This window comes from Pseudorasbora parva, chromosome 25, assembly GCF_024679245.1.
Source record: "Pseudorasbora parva isolate DD20220531a chromosome 25, ASM2467924v1, whole genome shotgun sequence".
In the NCBI taxonomy this organism is placed as follows: Eukaryota; Metazoa; Chordata; class Actinopteri; order Cypriniformes; family Gobionidae; genus Pseudorasbora; species Pseudorasbora parva.
Genome location: NC_090196.1, coordinates 214,645 through 235,615, shown reverse-complemented (window position 1 = coordinate 235,615; position 20,971 = coordinate 214,645). Strand labels below are relative to the sequence as shown.

Sequence of the window (20,971 nt, the reverse complement as noted above, 5' to 3'; positions counted from 1 at the left end):
AGCCAGTTCCCTTTATCGAGGGAACTTCCCACTGCGTCGGAACGACGAAATGGGGACGCTTCCTAAGCATCAGCGACTCTGAAGTCTGAATAGAAACTAGACCAATCCGATTAGTGTGCGTAATGACGTCATTGTGACGGCGTACCCGGAAGTATAAAAGGGGAGCCGGCGCATAATGGCGGCAGTCTTTGTTCTTCAGCAGGCGCTCTGTGTTACATTGTCTGTCTATTTACTGTTGTTCTGTCCAGTTGCGATTGAGTGTGTGTTTGAGTAGTTTAAAAAGTGAGAATGGAGAGAGAGTTTAAGCAGTGTGTGCATCCTTGCCCTCGTTAAATCTCGGGCTCGGATACACACATGCTTTGTGTGCAGTGTCTGGGTGTTCAGCCCGCTCGGGCAGCTCTCGAGGGAGCCGCCTGTGAACACTGCGAGTGGCTGACACTCAGACTGCTCCGCTCTCGGCTGGCCATATTTGATGAGACCAGTCAGCCTCGTGAGCCCCGTGGTTCTGGACCCGCAGTTGCTGAGGCGGCTCGGCGTCGCAGATCATGGGGCTCATAGCGGGACTTGTCAGAGGGTTTTGGGACTGCTGCGGCACTTTCCCAATCCTCCTCTGACAGTTCTGATGATCTTCCTTCCCGTGTGGAAGCCCGCTCTGCGGAATCTACCCCCGGGGTGGAGGGTCAGATGCTCGTTCTCTCCGGTTCTGAGGAGCCGGAGGGAGCGGGAATCGAGGCGGGGGATGAAGCGGGAAATTATACGTTTCATCCACCCGTCCATGAGGAGCTGGTTGAGGTGTTGACCCGGGCGGTGGCCAAATTAAAGATCGAGTGGCCACAAGAAACGCAGGAAGTCCAGCCACCCAGCAGGCTGGACGACCGGTTTCTTTCGCACCGGGTCCAAACACCGCGCCGGGGCTTACCTTTCTTCCCGGATCTGCACACTGAGGTGTGCAGATCGTGGAAGAAGCCCTACTCCTTGCGTGTTTCCAATCCACCGGTGTTGGATTATTCCAATGTTCTGGGGGCACGCGAGGCGGGCTATTGGGCGATGCCGCGGGTGGAGGATGCTCTCGCGAGCTATCTTTCGCCCGAATCGGCATCGTCCCTGAAAGCTCCGGTGCTGCCCACCAAGCCCTGTCATGACACCTCGGCTTTGGTGGGCAAGGCTTGTATGGCGGCTGGACAGGGCTGGTAGTTCCCTGCACACCCTTTCCATTCTGCAGGCCTACCAGGCCGACCTCCTGAAGGAGTTGGACGAGGGGGAAGTTCCCTCTCCGGAGGACATTTTAGAGCTGCGGAAGGCCGCAGATTTGTCTCTCCGCATTACCAAGGAGATGGCCTGTGCCATCGGCCGCTCCTTAGCTGGTATGGTAACTGTGGAGAGGCATCTCTGGCTGAATTTGTCAGGGATAAAGGAGAAAGATAGATCTTTTCTCCTTGACTCCCCGATCTCGCCTTCTGGGTTGTTTGGGGACGCGGTTAACGCCGTGGTCTCCAGACACAAGGAGGCGAAGAAACAGTCAGCGGCCTTCCAGCAATTCCTCCCTCGCCGCTCTAAACCAGGGAAGGCTGGCCCTAGCGGGCAGCCTCAGCCGTCTGCCAGCTCCTCGCATTGGCAGATGCAGAAGGAGAGCGTCGCCTCTAGAGCCCCTCCTCCGGGAGCTTGGCAACAGAGGCGGTTAGGGTTATAAACGGGATTTATTATTTACACTACACAACATTACATAAAGCACCAAAACTATAAAGGAATTATATTTGAAACTAGACTTCTGAGTAACGCTAAAGATATTATTATAAATTACAGCAACACCTCCCCCTTTACCTTTCAGACGTGGCTCGTGTTTATAACAATAATCTTGGGGAGTGGACTCATTTAAAGTAATGTAGTCATTAGGTTTTAGCCAGTTTTCTGTCAAACACAGCACATCTAGGTTATGGTCTATAATCATATCATTAATAATAAGCGCTTTTTGAGAAGGGGATCGAATATTCAGCAACCCAAGCTTTATCATTTGTTCATCTGCATTATATATGCTGTTTATTTGCTGGACATCAATTACATTTGTACTGTTAAAAGGATTTGATGGTTTTTGTTTTTGTTTTGTATTTACTAATTTGGGGAACATACACAGTCTATGTGATAATATCTAGGTGAAAGAATCTCCATGTACTCTGATTTTGCTGATTCTGGTGACGTGAGACAGCTAGCAGACGGTTGGTTTAGCCAGTTTGTCTGCTTCCTGACCTGGGCCCCGGTGAGTCAAGGTTTAGCTCTAAGACTATGTGCCAAATTACTAGAGAGAAGAGCAGCACCAGCCCAGCAGGGATGAATGCTCTCTATCTTCAACAGGTCAGGTCTGCCCCAAAAACTTTTCCAATTGTCTATGAACCCTGTTATTTTGTGGACACCACTTAGACAACCAGCCATTGAGTGATGATAATCTGCTAACTATCTCATCACTCCTTTTAACAGGGAGGAGACCAGAGCAAAAGACTGCCTTTGACATCGTACTTGCGAGTTTACACACCTCTTTAATGTTAATTTTGGTGATCTCCAACTTGTGAAGTCGAACATCATTAGTGCCAATGTGAATAATAATCATATAGAATTAACGATTAGCTTTTCCCAGCAGTTTTAAATTTGCTTTGATGTCAGGCGCTCTGGCTCCCGGTAAACATGTGTATATGGTGGCTGATGTCTCTGTTTTCACGTTCTGTGTAATAGAATCATCAATAACTAGGGCACTTCCAACATGATCCTCAGTGGGTGTGTCACTGAGTGGGGAGAACCTGTTTGATGTTCTAATCAGAACGGAAGAGTGTTTTTTGATCCGCAAAGTGTTTTTTTGATCCGCGATACATCAAACGAATTTTATTCTTTAGCTAACAGTTCTCCAGTTCTTCGGGTTCCGCGACCATGAAAGCGAAAATTAATCTTTCTCACCTGCCATCTCACATAATGACCAAATAAAAGTATGATATGCCTGATAACACTAAAAAGGAGATAATAAACCACAAACTCAGTTCATTACTGACGGTGTCAGAATGAGTGTGGATTCTGTGTATACGTTTGCCGCCTATCAATGCTTATTAATGTGGTTTACTTGTAAGATTTTGGTCATATTTCCCTCAAACCCAAAGCCTGAATTTTCCATTATTTGTGATAAAGCGCTTCCCCGGCAATCGCAGAATTTTCTGGGTTTTTGTGTTTTTACTGTTAGGCACTAGGGGACGCTATTACGCATATTCTGAATGAGTACAAAATCTCCTGATCAAAACACACAAAAGGAAGACCCAGTAAAACAAACGATTGCATGTAATCATATTCATATGCAAAATAACATGATCATCATTATTAAACAGCTTATAAATTGCAAAACTATCTAATGTAACTAAATGAAATGTGGACCCAAGGCAATCTACAGGATGATGCAAGCATTAAGGGTGTTGACGGACTTGATCTACTCCATCTGTGTTTGATCATTGCTCTGAATCTGATCCTGATGTAGTCTTTCACAAAAATGAGATTTTCTCAGCTTTTGTTCAAAATGTTGCTTTTTTATGAAACTTAAACATATTCAAGTGTTGATAAAAAAAGCATTAAGCTAGAAAGCTAAAATAAAATATTCTATAGTTTATTACATTTTTGTGAAAAATGATCCAAACCCGGTGACTGACAACTTTTTTTTTTAAACGCTAGCAAGGAAAGAGTTAAGCGATCATGTTATTAAGCCCTGGGCCTTTTATTGTCATGTGTTTAATTGGTGGTTGTGTTTTTGATAAACTTTTTGATCCAGAAACACACAATACAACATGTGATGCTGTAGTAATTTATTTATGTAGAAAGCAAAGATAAACAAAGAAGGGTAAATACACACCCCTCTGGATTAAACTGGGGTGAAGAATCAGGTGCAATTTAAAAAACATTTCAAACCTTTACTGAATGACTGAATAACTAATATATTAAATGGATAGTTCACCCAAAAAGGAAAATTCTGTCATCATTTACTCTCCCTCAAGTTGTTTCAAACCTGTATGAGTTTCTTTCTTCTGCTGAACACAATGGAAGATATTTGCAAGAATGTTTGTATTTAAGCAGATTTTGGGCCCCATTGACTACCATAAAAATACTATGGTAGTCAATGGGGACAACAATCTGCTTGGACACACACACACAAAAAATCTTCCTTTGTGTTCAGCAGAAGAAAGAAATTAATACAGGTTTGAAACAACTTGAGGGTGAGTAAATGATGACAGAATTTTAATTTTTTGGATGAACTATCCCTTTAAAGTAAAAATAAACTGATTTGCAGGGGTTGTATTTAACACACGGCAGCATATATTTTTTAAATCTTGTTTATTTTTTTTATTTTATGCTGCCAACAATTCAAGCTATACATGTTTTTGTTCAATAATAATAATTATTATTATTATTGAACAAAAAATGTTTTTATTGTTTGTGACAAATTTCTTCTTATTAATTTTTCACACAGTTTATTAGGTTATTAGAATAAATTTGTATTAAAGTTTATGGGAAAGCAAATTCTAAAGAATTGTTCACAAAGATTCTCCAATGCAAGAGTTACTGAATCGCTCTGATAAATCTAACTAATTACATACTGATTTGAAAAGTGAAAACTTAAAATTAAGCTTAAATGTCAATCAGTGTATTTGTTGACTGGCTGTTCATATGGAACATGCTATCTTTCAAAAGTTTAGTGGGTATGGTATTGACATCCCCCAGGAGGTTCCTCATCTGGTCCATTACGGCCTTCATCTCCTGTTTCTTCTGCCTCACTTTCTGTTAAAAATAATACATTTATTATTTTATTCAGCAAGCATGCATTGAATTGATAAAAAAAAAGACCCCTCCAAATCACTGAGTTCAGGTGTTCAATTCCTTCATGACCACAGGTCTATAAATCAAGCTCTAGGCATGCAGACACTTCTACACACATTTGTGAAAGAATGGGTCGGTCTCAGGAGCTCAGTGAACTCAAGCGTGGCCCCGTGATAGGTTACCACGTGTGCATGATATTTCCTCACTACTTAATATTCCACGCTCAACTGTTAGTGGGATTATAACAATGTGGAAGCAATTGGGAACAACAGCAACTCAGCCACGAAGTGTTTGGCCACGTAAAATCCCAGAGCGGGGTCAGTGCATGCTGAGGGTCAAAGTGTGCAGAAATTCCCGTAAACACACTCCTAAACCTTGTGGAAAGCCTTCCCAGAAGAGTTAGAGATTTTTGTGGTTAAATAGATATTACATAATAAGGAGAGACCAAATACAAATCTGTTTTGCATTTTTACATTATGCAATGTACTATTTATTAAAAGCAAGTGTAAATTTAATAGTGTTTAACATATTTAATCCAAAAAAATATAAACTAATGGTCAACTTATATTTTTAACAGTTATCTTATTTTAGCAGTCAAGCTTGTACAAACTGGTCACAGCAACCCGATCATAAATGCGTATAAATAGTACGAGTGTGCAATGTCGTGGAATGTATACGCCAAAACTCATTTTGGCGTGCATATGATACGCTCTTTATGGCGTATATATATGACACGCGCTTGGGTAGGTTTAGGGTGGTGGGGTGGGGGGTTCGTATGTATAATGCGCCATAAAATGCGTATCGTATGCACACGAAAAACAGCGTGCCATAGACACGCCAAAATGAGTTTTGGCGTATACATTCCACGACATTGCACACTCGTACTATTTATACGCATTTTTGTGAGAATACCCAGGTCACAGACACAAAGATGCAACTTTAATTTCCCCAAGCCGATTGCTCTTTAAATCCCCACCATCTAAAAGTTTTCAGGGCATTTCAAGTTTGATTTTGATGTGACATAAAGTAGTGATATCTAAGACCCCGTCCACACAGAGATGCATTTAGCTGTATACGCTAAAATTTAGTACCACACGGATCCAGCGTTTTGGGAGCATAAATCTGATATTTTTTTAAACCAGATCCCAGAGTGGATAAATCTGAAAACGACACCCTTGCATTTTCGTGTGTAGGGGCTACAGCCAATCCGTATATTTTGTGAAACGGTGATGTCATCTCACCATGTCCTGCACGGGAAAGACTAGAAGGGATAAAACTACAGGCACTGGGCATGCGCACATCAATACTGCGTCATTTCCTGCATCAACCCTGACTCAGAACTACGCTTGTTAGGTTTTTGCCCCTTATTCGTGTCTCATCCCAGGTTTCTGAAGTGGCAGTTGAATGAATAAAGACTCAGCGCTGAGGGAGAGTATCCAAAATCTCTCTCCACTTTATTTAGTAAAGCAGAGGTTATATACATTGAATATGAAGGGTGTAAAATGATTTGAACCAATGAGAGAGAGAGAGTACATCATATAGCTCAGGGTATAGGAATGTGATAAACAAGTCTAAATATGGTCATCTCTTGGTCAGATATCCAGGCTTTCCTTGAGCTCCTGAAGATCTTGTAATAGAAAACAGCAGGGACCATTTTCTAACTCCCAGTCATTCCACCAGCACCTGTTCCTTATATGGAGTGGTTCCAGAAGATGTAAACCATACATTCCAATGTAAAACATTCAAACATAAAATACATCTTTCTCATAGAGAGGGACAAGAGACCCTCTGACCACTTCTCTTCCATGCTGAGACCAACATAAAATCTATCACTGCCCCTTTTGGCAATAAAATTGTCACACTCAAATCTCAGCATTACTTTTCTTCTACACAAATACAATCACTTTCTTTTAACCTTACACTAATAATATTCTTCATCAAACATTTCTTTTTTTTTTCATAATGCACTCAAGTTTTATTACCCGTAATAACAACAGCTTGTATGGAAATAAATACATTTGTTTAGCAAAACCAGGTGAAATTTCAATTTAGCAAAAATGGCTTGAGAGCTTCAATGATAATTATGGCTGGTTCTAGATATCGAACAATTTCTTCCTTTGTCTCCTTTTCGAACGTCTTGGTTCTCCTTCCGTTGGATCTTTCCTTGGTTCACTGGCTTCCCCCTCCTCATTGGGGATGGAGCCACCTTCAGTCGACTGGCATGGATCCACTGTGGCTGGAAGTCAGTCAGCACTCCTGTTCTCGTTACAGCAATCACCGTGGCAGGACCCAGATATTTCGGCTCTCCCAGTTTTGTGGGCTTCAGACTCTTTATCAACACCTGTTGTCCTGGAACGAAAGGATGAGTGGGCTTTTCTGCAGGAAGAGGGAGAGAAAGAGAAACATCACCATTGATGCTATTCAAGGTTTTGACTAGGGAATCCACATAATCCATGATGATCACCTCCGTGTCACCTGTGGAAAAATCGCCAGCGCGACCTTTGACCCATGGGGTCGGGAAAGGTCTACCCATAAGGATTTCAAATGGAGACATCTTTGTTGTTGCTGATGGTGACGTTCGAATTTCTGTCAATACAGCAGGCAGCAGATCAACCCAATTTCTGCCTGTATCAATACACGCTTTATTCAGCCTATCTTTGATAATCCTGTTCAGATTTTCAACTTGTCTACTTGATTGTGGCGAATATGGTATATGAAATTTCCAGGTAATATGAAGTTCTTTAGCTAGCAACTGTGTGACTTTGGAAGCGAACGGTGTTCCATTATCACTATCTATGACCGAAGGTATGCCAAAACGCGGGATAATGTCTTTCGCTAGAGCTTTCACTACCGTCTGTGCATTTTCTCGTCCACACGGAAAAGCTTCAGGCCATTTAGAAAATCGGTCAACAATCACAAGCAAATATTTATTATTTCCGCAAGGAGGCATGTGCGTAAAATCAATTTGCAAGTGTTGGAATGGTAGCTCAGGATGTGGCAAAGAATCATATTTAGTTGCTTTGTGCTTGTTGGTTTGAGCACACACCAGACAAGAATCCAGTATTAACAGAGTATTTCTTCGAACATTTGCTATGCAGTAAGATCGATTCAACATTTGTATCACTTTCTTTTTTGACACATGTGATACACCATGATAATGTCGACACAGCATAACAATCGAAGATGCAGGTAATGCAAGTCTACCCTGTTTATCTCTTAAAATTCCAGCTTGATCTGGTTTTACTTCATTGTCTGCCCAATGAGTCAAATCAGCTTGTGTTAGCTTGTAATATTTTAATATCCAAATCATTAGTCAATGATGAATTCATCATAGGCACCTCTGTGCCCCTTTCGCTTACATGTGGACTTAATTTCACTTCTTTAGCAGCCCATTTCGCTATTTCATCTGCAAATCTGTTTCCTTTGGCCTCATCTGTTTCTCCTGACGCATGTCCAGCTACTTTGATAACAGCAAGTTTTGATGGTTGTTGTGCTGCATGAATGAGCTCCGCTACAATGCTAGAATGAGCAATTGGCTTTCCATCTGAGGTTTTAAAATTTCTTTCTTCCCATAATTTAGCAAAATCATGGACTATGCTATATGCATATTTGGAGTCAGTGTATATATTAACACACTGACCTTTTGACAATTGACAAGCTCTCGTTAAAGCAATCAATTCTGCGACTTGTGCTGACTTGTATGGCAAAGAGTATGCCTCAATTACACGATTAGGTAATTCAACGATACTATAACCGCACAAGTATGTATTATCATTTGGTTTGAAACAGGATCCATCAATATACCAATTGTTCCCCTCCTCCAGGACAGATGTAGAAACATCTGGCCTGCAGGCTGTAGAAATCTGGATTCTGGACAGGCAATCGTGGTCGTCACTCTCAAATTCACCTTGCGTCAGCAACCTGTGCAAATGTACAGTAGGGCCATGAATAACAGAAGTTGGTTTCAGAATCAAATTAGCAGTAGCTAATAATATAGCCTCATAGCCTGATCGGCGTTGAGCAGTCATATGTTGTGTTGAAATATTATTCATAATGACTCCTACCTGATGAGAAGTGTGCACTATCAATTTATGTGATAATACAATTCGTTCAGCATCCTGCACCATGATCGCTGTTGCAGCCACTGCACGCAAACAAGCAGGGAGTCCCCTGGCCACTGAATCAAGAGTTTTAGCCAAAAAAGCTATAGGACGAAAATTACCTCCGTGAGCTTGGGCTAGGATTGCAGCGGCTGTGCCTCCACCTTCGTGCACGTACAGGTGAAACTCTTGAGTGTAATTCGGGAGGCCGAGTGCAGGAGGTCTCATAAGAGAGGATTTCAAATGTCTGAATGCTTGGTCCATTTCAGCTGTCCATGTAATGTCCTCTGTGTCCCCCAGAGTAGCAGTTCGTAGGATTTTGTCATACATGGAACAGTTAGGCACCCAGGATCGACAGTAATTAACCAGTCCCAGGAAGCTTTGCATTTGCTTCCGTGTCGATGGGTGCTTAAAGGTTGCAATAGCTTTCACTCTGTCAGCAGACAATTTCACTTTGCCCTGTGAAAGTTCATGTCCAAGGTACTGCACCCTCCTCTGTACCCATTGCAGTTTCTCTATAGATGCTTTGAAACCTGCTTCCGCCAAAATGTTGCAGACAATTTTAGAGGCAGCAGCACACATGTCCTTTGATGCACCTGTGATGAGAATGTCATCCGCATATTGAAGCAGACAGTTGTCTGGAGGAAGTTTGGCATCTGTTAGTGTTGCATGCACTACAGCAGAGAAAACAGCCGGAGAATCTCTGAACCCTTGCGGGAGTCGTGTCCACGTCAATTGAGAATTTTCCAGGGTAAATGCAAACAGTGGCTGTGTTCGGCGATCAACAGGAATGCTGAAGAAGGCACTACAAATATCTAAGACAGTAAAATATGAATTTTCAAAAGGAATAGAATTAATTATAGTTTGCACATCAGGTACAATAGGAGATAATGGTGTTACTAACTCATTAACTTTTCTCAAATCTTGAGTTAGGCGCCAAGAACCATTTGCTTTCTTAATTGGATTAATTGGTGTATTATAAGGTGAATGAGTGTGTACCAGAATACCTTGAGCCAGTAATTTATCAATAACAGGAAGAATACCCTCCACCTTTTCTTTTGAGATGGGGTACTGTTTCTTATAAACAGGCTTGTCTGTTATTAGCTTATCAAAATAGGGCTGGACATCAATGAATCCTGTGTCATCCTTATGGGCCGCCCAAAGCTTGGGGTTGACGCCCTCAATTTCTTGTCTGAGCTCAGTTGCGGACTCATCTTCGAGGAGAACACTTCCTGTATCAACAGTGAGAGAGTAGGCTGCAGGAAACATAAGTTGCAGAGAGTCATCATCAAAGGAAAGTTGAATACCCAGTTTATGCATCAAATCCCTACCCAAAAGGCAGAAAGGAGAATTGTAAATTTATGCCCAATTCATCAACAGAAATTGTGGTAATGTTTGGAGTAGTTATGCGAATTAACTGTGCAGTCTCTTTGTTCATATTATTCAGGAATGTATTTAAGAACAATGGACAATTTTCTTCAATAGGAATCGCAGATTCCTCCACCCATGCATGTTTAAATCTATTAAAAAATGCAACAGGGCTTTCCCCAATTTTCTGCTTCGTATTTGCTGCATATGAGATGTCTTGTTTAGCAGAAGACACTTTCAGTAAAAAAGCAGTCAATTGTTTGAAAAATCCTTTGAGTTTACCTGAGCTGGACCATCCCCAATCAGCATTGTCTTCATTATCGTCATCGGAATCAGTAAATAACAGCTCATGGGGTTTAGACAAATCAAGAGGCTTAGAATATCCAGCTTTTTGAGACACTACACAATGTGTAGGTAGTGTATCATATTTGGGGTTTAAATACTCAATTTCCCCAATCATTTCATCATCCGTAATTTCTGCAGGCAGTGTTTTAGTCAAAATAAAACGATAATCTCGCCCTGTCAGTTGACTGTAGGCTGTTAACCGTTTCAATACTGATACAAATTGATGTGGTGTTTTAGAAGGATCCTGCAGATCTTTGCAGATTGCCACTGCTTCCGTAACACTCAAGGGAGTAATTTTAAATCCATCGGGAATTTGTACAAACGGAAAAACTTCATTTGTTTTTGGCAACGACGGATATAAGCGATTAGTCAAGGGCTTCGAAACTTCAGCAGAATTAACACATTCATACGGCGGTAGGTACGCATCAGCTTTTAGCTGCAGTGGAGTTGGAGAGACAGAGCTGTCCCCTTTTTTCAACTCTGGCCCTTTTTCCCAGTATGTTTTCATCTTCATCCAAGTTTTATATGAATCCTTCATATACTCCTCAGGCCATTTTGAATCACCCCAAGACCCATAGACCATATCTTTTGCTAGACGCATATCGTCATTTTTAAAAGACCCATCACGGGGAAAAGGATCTAATTGTATTTTCCCTTCTGACCACCCCGCGAGATTAGAGAGATAGGGTTCCGTGAAGAACGCTTTATTATTACGAATCATAAAATCTTTTGGAGTTTCCCCAATTAATGGTCGACTAATTGTGTCACCCATTTGAAACAGCCAACAAAGATCTCTTTACTTAATGCAAGCTTTACAATAAATTATTATTATTATTTTTTTTTTTTTTAAAGGAATTTGCCAAATAAATTTCAAATAAAAGTCTGCAGCTTTGTATTAACTTTTTTGTATTTTTGACCCAAAATAAAGAATTATTTTAAATTCAATATTATTCATTCAACTGCCAAAAAGAACTGAGGATATCACAATGAAATAGACTACTGAGAGAGAAAAAAATCTTCAACTCATATTCTATTTCCTTCCCACAAATAAAAATCTGTGAGGATAACACCAAAAAATGAAAAAGATGATCAGTCCCCTTTCACTCTTCCCGTATTTATCAAAAAATACGAGGATAACCACTTTTAACAACTATGAAAAAAGTGCGGCACGAAAATGCGAGGATCAATTTCTCAACAGACAGTAAGATGCACTTAAGCATTTTATTTCTTACCTGTCTGGAGAAACCCCAGAGACGAGCCCCCAAATTGTTAGGTTTTTGCCCCTTATTCGTGTCTCATCCCAGGTTTCTGAAGTGGCAGTTGAATGAATAAAGACTCAGCGCTGAGGGAGAGTATCCAAAATCTCTCTCCACTTTATTTAGTAAAGCAGAGGTTATATACATTGAATATGAAGGGTGTAAAATGATTTGAACCAATGAGAGAGAGAGAGTACATCATATAGCTCAGGGTATAGGAATGTGATAAACAAGTCTAAATATGGTCATCTCTTGGTCAGATATCCAGGCTTTCCTTGAGCTCCTGAAGATCTTGTAATAGAAAACAGCAGGGACCATTTTCTAACTCCCAGTCATTCCACCAGCACCTGCTCCTTATATGGAGTGGTTCCAGAAGATGTAAACCATACATTCCAATGTAAAACATTCAAACATAAAATACATCTTTCTCATAGAGAGGGACAAGAGACCCTCTGACCACTTCTCTTCCATGCTGAGACCAACATAAAATCTATCAACGCTCAAGCATTATGAGTGCTTTGAACTGGTGCACTTGCCGCGATCGCTCAGGACAATAATTTGCTCTTTATAACTGATCATTAAAGTTAATATTTATTGATTTGGTGGTAGTGTTGTTGATTCTGGGACAGAAGGTTGGACATCCTCATTCTGTCCCTTGTTTTTCTTTTTTTTTTCTTCTAAAATGTAAGTCTTTACTTTGTTACCAGCTCCTCAACCCTAGATGGGTAGCTTTAACTCTATACCTCCTCCTCCTCCTTATTGGTAAATATCTAAATCAACATTTTTTGATCCAGAAAAACACAATACATCATGCGATGCTGTAGTAATTTATTCATGTAGAAAGTAAAGATAAACAAATAAGGGTAAATACACACCCCTCTGAATCTGGTTTAGTTAAACAAAAAAAACAAAAACAAAAAAAAAATCAAAAAAAAATCAAACCTTTACTAATTGTGCACTGAAACTGATCTTTTATCTTAAGGGTAAAATTAAATCAATGAAAAAAAGTGCTCAGAAAAGAGTAGTTTGGTATTTTGCTTGTAGGATCAGTGGACTGTGGTGTAACATCTCATTCCACTCTATCTGGCAATGAAAACAGGAAAGAAATCATTAAGACAATTTACACATAGAAAAGGTTTGGTTCTGGACAAGAAGTGCACGATGACGAAGAAGATAGCTGAATTAGCTTTTAAATCATATACACAGGAGATTGAGGAGAAGGGTAACCAAACATTAGCATTTATACTTACGTTTATCGAGGACAGGGAGAGTGTGAATCAATACAGCCCATCCCTTAAATGAACAGAGACAAACGAGATAATTAATGAACTAATCAACAGCAGAGAAAACAAGGTCACAAAGAGCAGAACTAAAAACACAAAAGATCAGACATGTGACACACATAGTATGTATGTATGCATGTATGTATGTATTATATATATACTGCTGAAAAAAATTAAAGAAACACTTTGAATACACATAAGATCTCATTGGGGAAAAATATGATGCTGGAAATCTCTACTAATATGGACTGGGTAATGTGTTAGGAACGGAATGATGCCACATCGGTTGATTGAAATGAAAATGATCAATCTACAGAGGACTGAATTCAAAGACACACTGGAAATCTAAGTGAAAAAAAGAGCAGGTTAGTTTATTTTGCTGAAATTTCAATGCAGCAACTCAAAATGGCACTCAGGAATTCATCCCGATACCCAATGCCTGTCAGGGTGCCATTGTCTAGCCTTTAGAGGTCTATGTGTCCCTCCATGGATTTGCCTTCTCAGACCATCACTGACCCATCACCAAACCAGTCATGCTGAATGATGTTACAGGCAGCATAACTACCCAGCTTCTCCAGACCCTTTCACGTCTGTCACGTGTGCTCAGGGTGAACCTGCTCTCATCTGTGAACAGCACAGGGCACCAGTGGCGGACCTGCCAATTCTGGTGTTCAATAGCAAATGCCAATCAAGCTCCATGGTGCCGGGCAGTGAGCACAGGGCTCACTAGAGGACGTCGGGCCCTCATGCCACCCTCCTGAAGTCTGTTTCTGAATGTTTGGTCAGAGACAGTCACACCAGTGGTCTGCAGGGGGTCATTTTGTAGGGCTCTGGCAGTACGTATCCTGTTCCTCCTTGCACAAAGGAGCAGATACCGGTCCTGCTAAGTGGCTAAGGACCTTCTACTGCCCTGTCTAGCTCTCCTAGAGTAACTGTCTGTCTCCCAGAATTTTCTCCATGCTCTTGAGACTGTGCTAGGAGACACAGCACACCTTCTGGTAATGGCACGGACTGCCTGTGCAACCTCTGTAGGGTCCAGGTATTGCCTCATGCTACCAGTAGTTACACTGATCCTAGCCAAATGCTAAACTGGTGAAGAGTCAGAAAAGATGAGTTGGGGGAATAAAAAAAGTCAGTGGCCTCCACCTGTAAAACCATTCCTGTTTTGGGGGTCTTCTCATTGTTGCCCATCTAGTGCACCTGTTGTTAGTTTCAGTAACACCAAAGCAGCTGAAACTGATTAACAACCCCCTCTGCTGCTGAACTGACCAGATCAATATCCCTGGAGTTTAACTGATTTGATGCTATTCTCTGATTAGAAAGTGTTCCTTTATTTTTTTGAGCAGTGTATATAGTATTTGCACACCGTCTCTCTCCTTTTATCACTCACCTGCATACACCTCGACCTCACACAGTGTGAGAAATTCCTTGTGGAGTAACTGGGGTATGAAAATATTGACATATCGACCCTTAATAGGGCTAAACGTAAATGTTTTTGACTCTCCGGCTGGAATGGACTCAATAGTTGCCGCTCTGTGAAGACACACAGTAACAGAGAAATAGAGATGGGCGAATCAGAACAGCATGAATCATATTAAATATACTTCTGTCAAAGACAAGTTTGTATTAAAAAGATTCATTCCAAGTAATTGTATCTTATTTACTCATTTTCTAACCAAGTATTAAGAGAGAGACCATACTCACAGCTCATTATTGTTGCCATTATTGTCCAGCCAGTTGCCGATACGGATCTGAGCACCATTTATCCTCTCTGCAAAACCATCTCCTCGATTAGTGATGCGAACTCTGGTTACCACTTGTTCTTCCAGCAGGTCAACTCTCCACCAGGGGTTCCTCTCCTCTCTAGTATGACTGCATGAGCCACCATCCATAATTGAATTCCTGTTGCCATCAACAGCATTTTGAGCAGCTGCCTTGTGCCGCGGGTGTGTGGAAGACTGGACAGCTGTGCCTCCAAGAGCAAGATTCCCTGTTTAACATAAAATAATAAACAATTACTTTTTTCCTTATCTTTAATGTGCTAAAGTAAAAATAAATAATGCTAAGCTATGTAATCCAAATGATTATTACATGTCTCTCTGAATGATTGTGATTGGTCAGTAGTGACATTCTGAGGTCAGATATTTCCAGATAGCGAGCGTCATCAGTAGCAGCGCTCTATAACAGAGAGCTCATCCGGTTTCTGAAGCCGGCCTTTCTTTGATGTTTCTTGTATCACACATGGACCCGCTCTCTCTCGTTTCATTCAAACACAACTGGTGCCAGCTCTGTTATGGTTTGTGATTGTATCGAAGTATTTTTAGTATTAAGAGTACTGTAGTGTTCGTCTTGTTGCCTGAATGATTGCTCTTGTACACAGTAATGGATTCTAAGATACTAAACAGCTAAGAATTAAATATGTTTGTCTCTCAACTCTATATGTCTATGTAATTATTTTAATTTACTGTACATGACTGTACATTATCCCTTAAATGTTTTAGTTTGAACTTGTTCGTTTGTCTTGGTGGGAATATTTTTTCTTCCTGGAAGCTTTGCATTATTCAAGTGAGCTCATAAAATATTTCAACTCAAATCAATATTTTGTATCAAAAATTGGTCTAAATGTATTATTATTATTTCTTTCTCTTTGTTTTCTTGTTGTTTTTCACTCTTCTGTATGTTTTGTATCAATGGTCTCTTACTGTGTATAAACTATTCTTTTGTTAATTTGCAATTTTGTCCAATAAAAAACATTATATATGTCACTAACAACATTCAAAGTAATGAAGAACACTCACTTGGAGCACAACCGTACGCTGATGGGTACTTTTCTGTTGATAAAATAATAACAATTATACACACATTAATAAGTACATAAAAAAATTATATCACAGAGTCATCTTCTCTCTCTGTCCCTTACCTCCAAACACCTCGACCTCACACAGTGTGAGATATTCACTACGCCCAGGAATAAAAATGTTGACATAATGCCCCGAAATAGGCTTAAACTCAAATGTTTTTGTCTCTCCGGCTGGAATGGACTCAACAGTTGCCGCTCTGTGAAGACACACATTAACAAAGAAATTGAAATGGGCGTATCAAAACAGCATGAAGCATATTAAATATACTTCTGTCAAAGACAAGTTTGTATTATAACACTCATTTTCTAACCAAGTATTAAGAGAGAAACAATACTCACAGCTCATTATTGTTGCCATTGTTTTCTAGGCTGTTGCCGATACGAATCTGAGCACCATTTATCCTCTCTGCAAAACCATCTCCTCGATTAGTGATGCGAACTCTGGTTACCTCATAAAATTCCAGCAGGTCAATTCTCCACCAGGGGTTCATTTCCCCATTAGTTTGACTGCATGACCCAACATTGAAAATTGAATTCCTGTTGCCATCAACAGCATTTTGAGCAGATGCTTTGAGCGTCTCATTTGTAGAGGACTGGACAGCTGGTGCTCCAAGAGCAAGATTCCCTGTTTAACATAAAATAATGAACTATTTTAATAACTTTAAAAAAAAAACAACTTTAATGTGTTAACCCAAAATAATGGACAAACTAATGCTAAGATATGTAATCCAAATGATAATTACTTGGCTCTCTGAAATACTTGATTCTGATTGGTCAGTCATGACATTCTGAGGTCTAATAGGGCTGATAGGTCTTTAACTCATTTGGTAGCGATCACATCGTTATCTTAATACCACAGGCCACAGCTACATTTTCATTAGCTATGCTTAACATGTTGATGTGGTGTCGGAGCACACTCCTCTCTTTCATGATCGCTCCTAATGTTTGCCTTTTATCAAATAAGAGCATAAGGGTTATGTACTATTTATCAAATGACTAAACTGATGATACTTGACCTCAAGGCTAGATTATTGTAATGCTCTACTGGGTGGTTGCCTTCACACTTAATAAACAAACGCCAGCTGGTCCAAAACGCAGCAGCTCGGGCTCTTTCTAGAACCAGGAAGTATGACCATATTAGCCCAGTTCTGTCAACACTGCACTGGCTCCCTATTAAAACTATTGCGATCTCAAAACTCTGACCAGTTGATAATACCTAGAATATCTAAATCAACTGCAGGCGGTCAATCCTTTTCCAATTTAGCACCTAAACTCTGGAACAGTCTTCCTAGCATTGTTCAGGAAGCAGACACACTCTGTCCGTTTAAATCTAGACTATTCTCTTTAGTAATGACTTTAGTCTCTTTACAGCATACACAGAACATTTATCATTTATATTATTCAGATCAGTTTAATGATTGTTAGGCTGCATTAACTAGGTCAGCCGGAACCGGGAACACTTCCCATAACACCTGATGTACTCGTTACATCATCAGAAGAACAGCATCTACCCTAATATTAGTCTCTCTGTTTATCCTGAGGTTTACTGCAGTCAGCCGTATCCAGGCCGGATCCAGATCAGATGAAGGACCTGCGCCTGGACACGACCACAACACATCCTTGAGGAGTCAGAAGAGACTGTGTCTACTAGACTCTCCTTTGTGACTTCAACAAAATGACCGTAAACGACTAAAACGCTGTATTATTCATGCCAGACATATAGTAAAACATACGGCCCCATAAAAAAACAAAGCAGCACATATACGTCCCATACTCTGAATTTGTGTACACCTACACAGCAGTGAGTAGAGAACATATGAACGAATGTACATAAAGACAGTTATCAAATATACAGTAAGAATATTATATGTGTGTTATATGTGTGTTAGTGTCAACATTTAAAGTAATGAAGAACACTTACTTGGACCACAAGGGCACGATGGCATGACGATCTTTACTGTTAATAAAGTAATGACAGTTAGACACATTATTAAGTACATACATTTAATCTGGTTACAGATTTTTAAATCCAGGCATTTTACTTGTATTATTCTAAACGTACCTGTGGGATCAGCGACGCACATCACAGTAAAAAGTGTTAGAAACAAAATCCCACGAACGGCCATCCTGATATAAGACACAACAACACATCACCTCATCTCAGCATATGAAGGAATCATTTTCAGTTTCTCATCCTCATTTAAACAAAGAAACTGGGGACTAACCTGCCTCAGTTCTTTGGATTTTAAATGTCTTTGCTGAGTTTGTTCTAGTTTTAACTTATATACTAGCCTAGAAATCTAGACGCACCCTAGCGGCAGCAAATTTAATCTGCCCGCAAGTGTCTTCTAGGAACTCTCAATACCCTTCTGAGCTGTATTCCCCTCACTCTGGACGGGCCAATCACATCGTGTATAGAGTCAGCGGGCGGGACCATAATGATGATGCCGTGTTGCGTTTGCGTGCTTCTAGTAAACACAGAAACTGGCGAACGGCGGCGGTCTTTCGAATCAGCTGTGACTGCGATTCTGGAAGACTTGGAGTTAAGCTTTTCTCTGAGAAAAGAACGGCACTGAAGTCCTTCTTAAAAAGGGAAGATGTGTTCGGAGCTTTGCTGACCGGATATGGCGAATGTTTAATCTATCAACGAGCTCTGTTTCACCTTTGTGCTCTGGTTGGTGTAGCGCTATCCTATCGCGTGCAGAGGGAGTTTGAAAGACAGCCGTTTATCCGCCCCTCGGATTGAGCCCTGTCTTTGGCGAGTTTCCAGACCAAACATCTTGATGTGGGTCTGGCTTGTCAGGCTACTTATATACACTACCGGCCAAAAGTTTTTGGTTGGTAAGATTTGTTAAATGTTTTTAAAAGAAGTCTCTTCTGGCCAAGGCTTCAATTAGTTCATCCAAAAATACAGCAAAACAGTTAAATTGTGAAATATTTGTACTATTTCAAATAACGTTTCTATTTGAATATGCAGTTTGTTCCTGTGGTCAAAGCTGAATTTATCATCATTACTCCAGTCTTCAGTTTCACATCATCATTCACTAATCATTCTGATGAGGATTTGTCAGTGCTGTCAGTGTTTAAAACAGATTATTTTATGAATACAAAGTTCAAAAGCACAGCATTTATTCTGAAATAGTAAACTTTTGTAACATTATCACTAGGTACTGTTCAAAAGTTTTTTTGAAAGAAGTTAATATATTTATTCAGCAAGGATGCATTACATTTATCAAAATTGACAGTATATACGTTCATTATAATGTTGATATTTCATTAATTATGATAATAGTTTTATATTTATTAAATGTTCAGTGTTATTTAATGCTTTTGAGAATAATTATCAACAGTAATGTTTAGCCACATTTTGCTCTTTATAAAAGACAGATTGTCAATAAAACTGATTCTTGCTGAATGTTGTCTTGTCATTATTGGATTGCAGCGAGTGACACTTCTAGACTATTATATACTATATCTATACACCCTGAGTTGTCCAAACAAAAGTTTAGTTTTATTAGTAAAACCTCCTTTGCATATGATGCTCTCAGAGAAACACCACTAACAGCTTCTTCACTAACAAAGCCGTCTTTACGTCAGAACAGTTGCTATTAATCAAACGTGATTGGTTAATATTAAATGTGTGTGTGTTCAATAAGTAACAGTGATGATTTAATGGAATTTAATCTAGCTGCTCTTAATTATCTCACTTAATTTTAAGTTTATTATTTTGTGTTTTTTTCAAAATATGAACTTGACATTTACTCTGATATTATGGTTTTTAAAAAGGAAACATTCAACATGAATTAAAGAACAGTAGCGTTACAAGACTGAACGGCTTAGAGTTTTGAGATTTTTGCAAATTGTATCACTAATAAAACTGATCAACTGTATTCAATACATCTTAATTTCTATTATGACTATATCCTGGTGTAGAGCGTTCATAAACATTCATCACTCACCTGGAAATCATCAATGAATCAGCCTCACTGAAGACCTTCACAATTCAGCAGTTATCTGTAAATAATAAATAGTAAATAATACATTTTATGTCATAAATAAATTCCATTATTAATATTTGCTTATAAACAATCACTTTATTTATTATTTATCCAATAGATTAATCATATGAGGAATATCTTACCTTGTCAAAACATTACAAACCAAAAATGTGCCATTAAACATATGAATATTAATACTCACCAGCAGTCTATGTAGAGGGTCTAGTTGAATAATATTGTGCTCAGAAATGATGCTCTATTTATTGGTGAATTAAGGCCCTCCTAACCAAAAGAGTCTTATCTGATATCAGTAAAATCAACATTAAATTGACCTATTACAAAAGATTTCCTGTTTTTTTTTGATATCGTGACAGCCCTAGTTCAAATATTACTTTGGAGTTTGACATGCAAAGCGAATCGCCCACATGATTGTACACAAAACGAGGCTTTATTTCGTCCTTGACCGAGACAATACACTCTCCGATGAATGAAATTAAATATTAAATTAAATATACTTTATTGTCCCTTGAAGGGAAATTCGGGATGGACTCCTTAGCCAGCATTTGAACAAACCTGATACATTATAAAATTTTACACAATAATCATTCCCACCATATATACCTTAAGCGAGCTCTTAACACATTATACTCCATCACGTCTATTGCGGTCTCTAAACTCTGGCCAGTTGATAATACCTAGAATATCTAAATCAACTGCAGGCGGTCGACACGTGTACACACACACACACACGCACGCACGCACGCACGCACGCACGCACGCACGCACGCACGCGCACACACACACACACACACGCACGCACGCACACACACGCACACAGAATGTGAATTCATGAACCGTGACACGTATGTCATACTTCAAGATCTTAGGTCTGCTTTAACGCATACTGTGTTAATTATTAGTT

The 20,971-nt window shown here is 39.8% G+C and overlaps 1 protein-coding gene across 2 annotated transcripts; it reads right to left on the bottom strand.

Moving 5' to 3' along the window:
- Positions 1 to 12,833: 12,833 nt before the first annotated feature.
- On the bottom strand, positions 12,834 to 20,292 carry LOC137065493 (uncharacterized). 2 transcript variants are annotated; one of them, XM_067437161.1, is made up of 11 exons: positions 20,252 to 20,290; positions 20,011 to 20,065; positions 18,114 to 18,178; positions 17,973 to 18,008; positions 16,391 to 16,676; positions 16,112 to 16,248; positions 15,990 to 16,022; positions 14,896 to 15,181; positions 14,582 to 14,724; positions 13,159 to 13,201; positions 12,834 to 12,991 (listed from the first exon to the last, which is right to left on the bottom strand). In XM_067437161.1, exons 2-10 carry the CDS (start codon positions 20,019 to 20,021, stop codon positions 13,161 to 13,163), a joined length of 1,038 nt encoding a protein of 345 aa, XP_067293262.1. In that variant the 5' UTR covers positions 20,022 to 20,065; positions 20,252 to 20,290; the 3' UTR covers positions 12,834 to 12,991; positions 13,159 to 13,160. The 2 variants fall into 2 exon arrangements, with proteins under 2 accessions (XP_067293262.1, XP_067293263.1); XM_067437162.1 differs by having other exon boundaries at positions 12,836 to 12,987; positions 20,252 to 20,292.
- Between the last annotated feature and the right edge of the window lie 679 nt (positions 20,293 to 20,971).

What these genes read in the sequence shown, in the direction of transcription:
- LOC137065493 (XM_067437162.1), bottom strand. An exon ending in TGAGGTCGAGGTGTTTGGAG is followed by an intron (nt 16,023 to 16,111) that starts GTAAGGGACAGA and finishes TTTTATCAACAG; the next exon opens with AAAAGTACCCATCAGCGTAC. An exon ending in AATGGCAACAATAATGAGCT is followed by an intron (nt 14,725 to 14,895) that starts GTGAGTATGGTC and finishes GTGTCTTCACAG; the next exon opens with AGCGGCAACTATTGAGTCCA.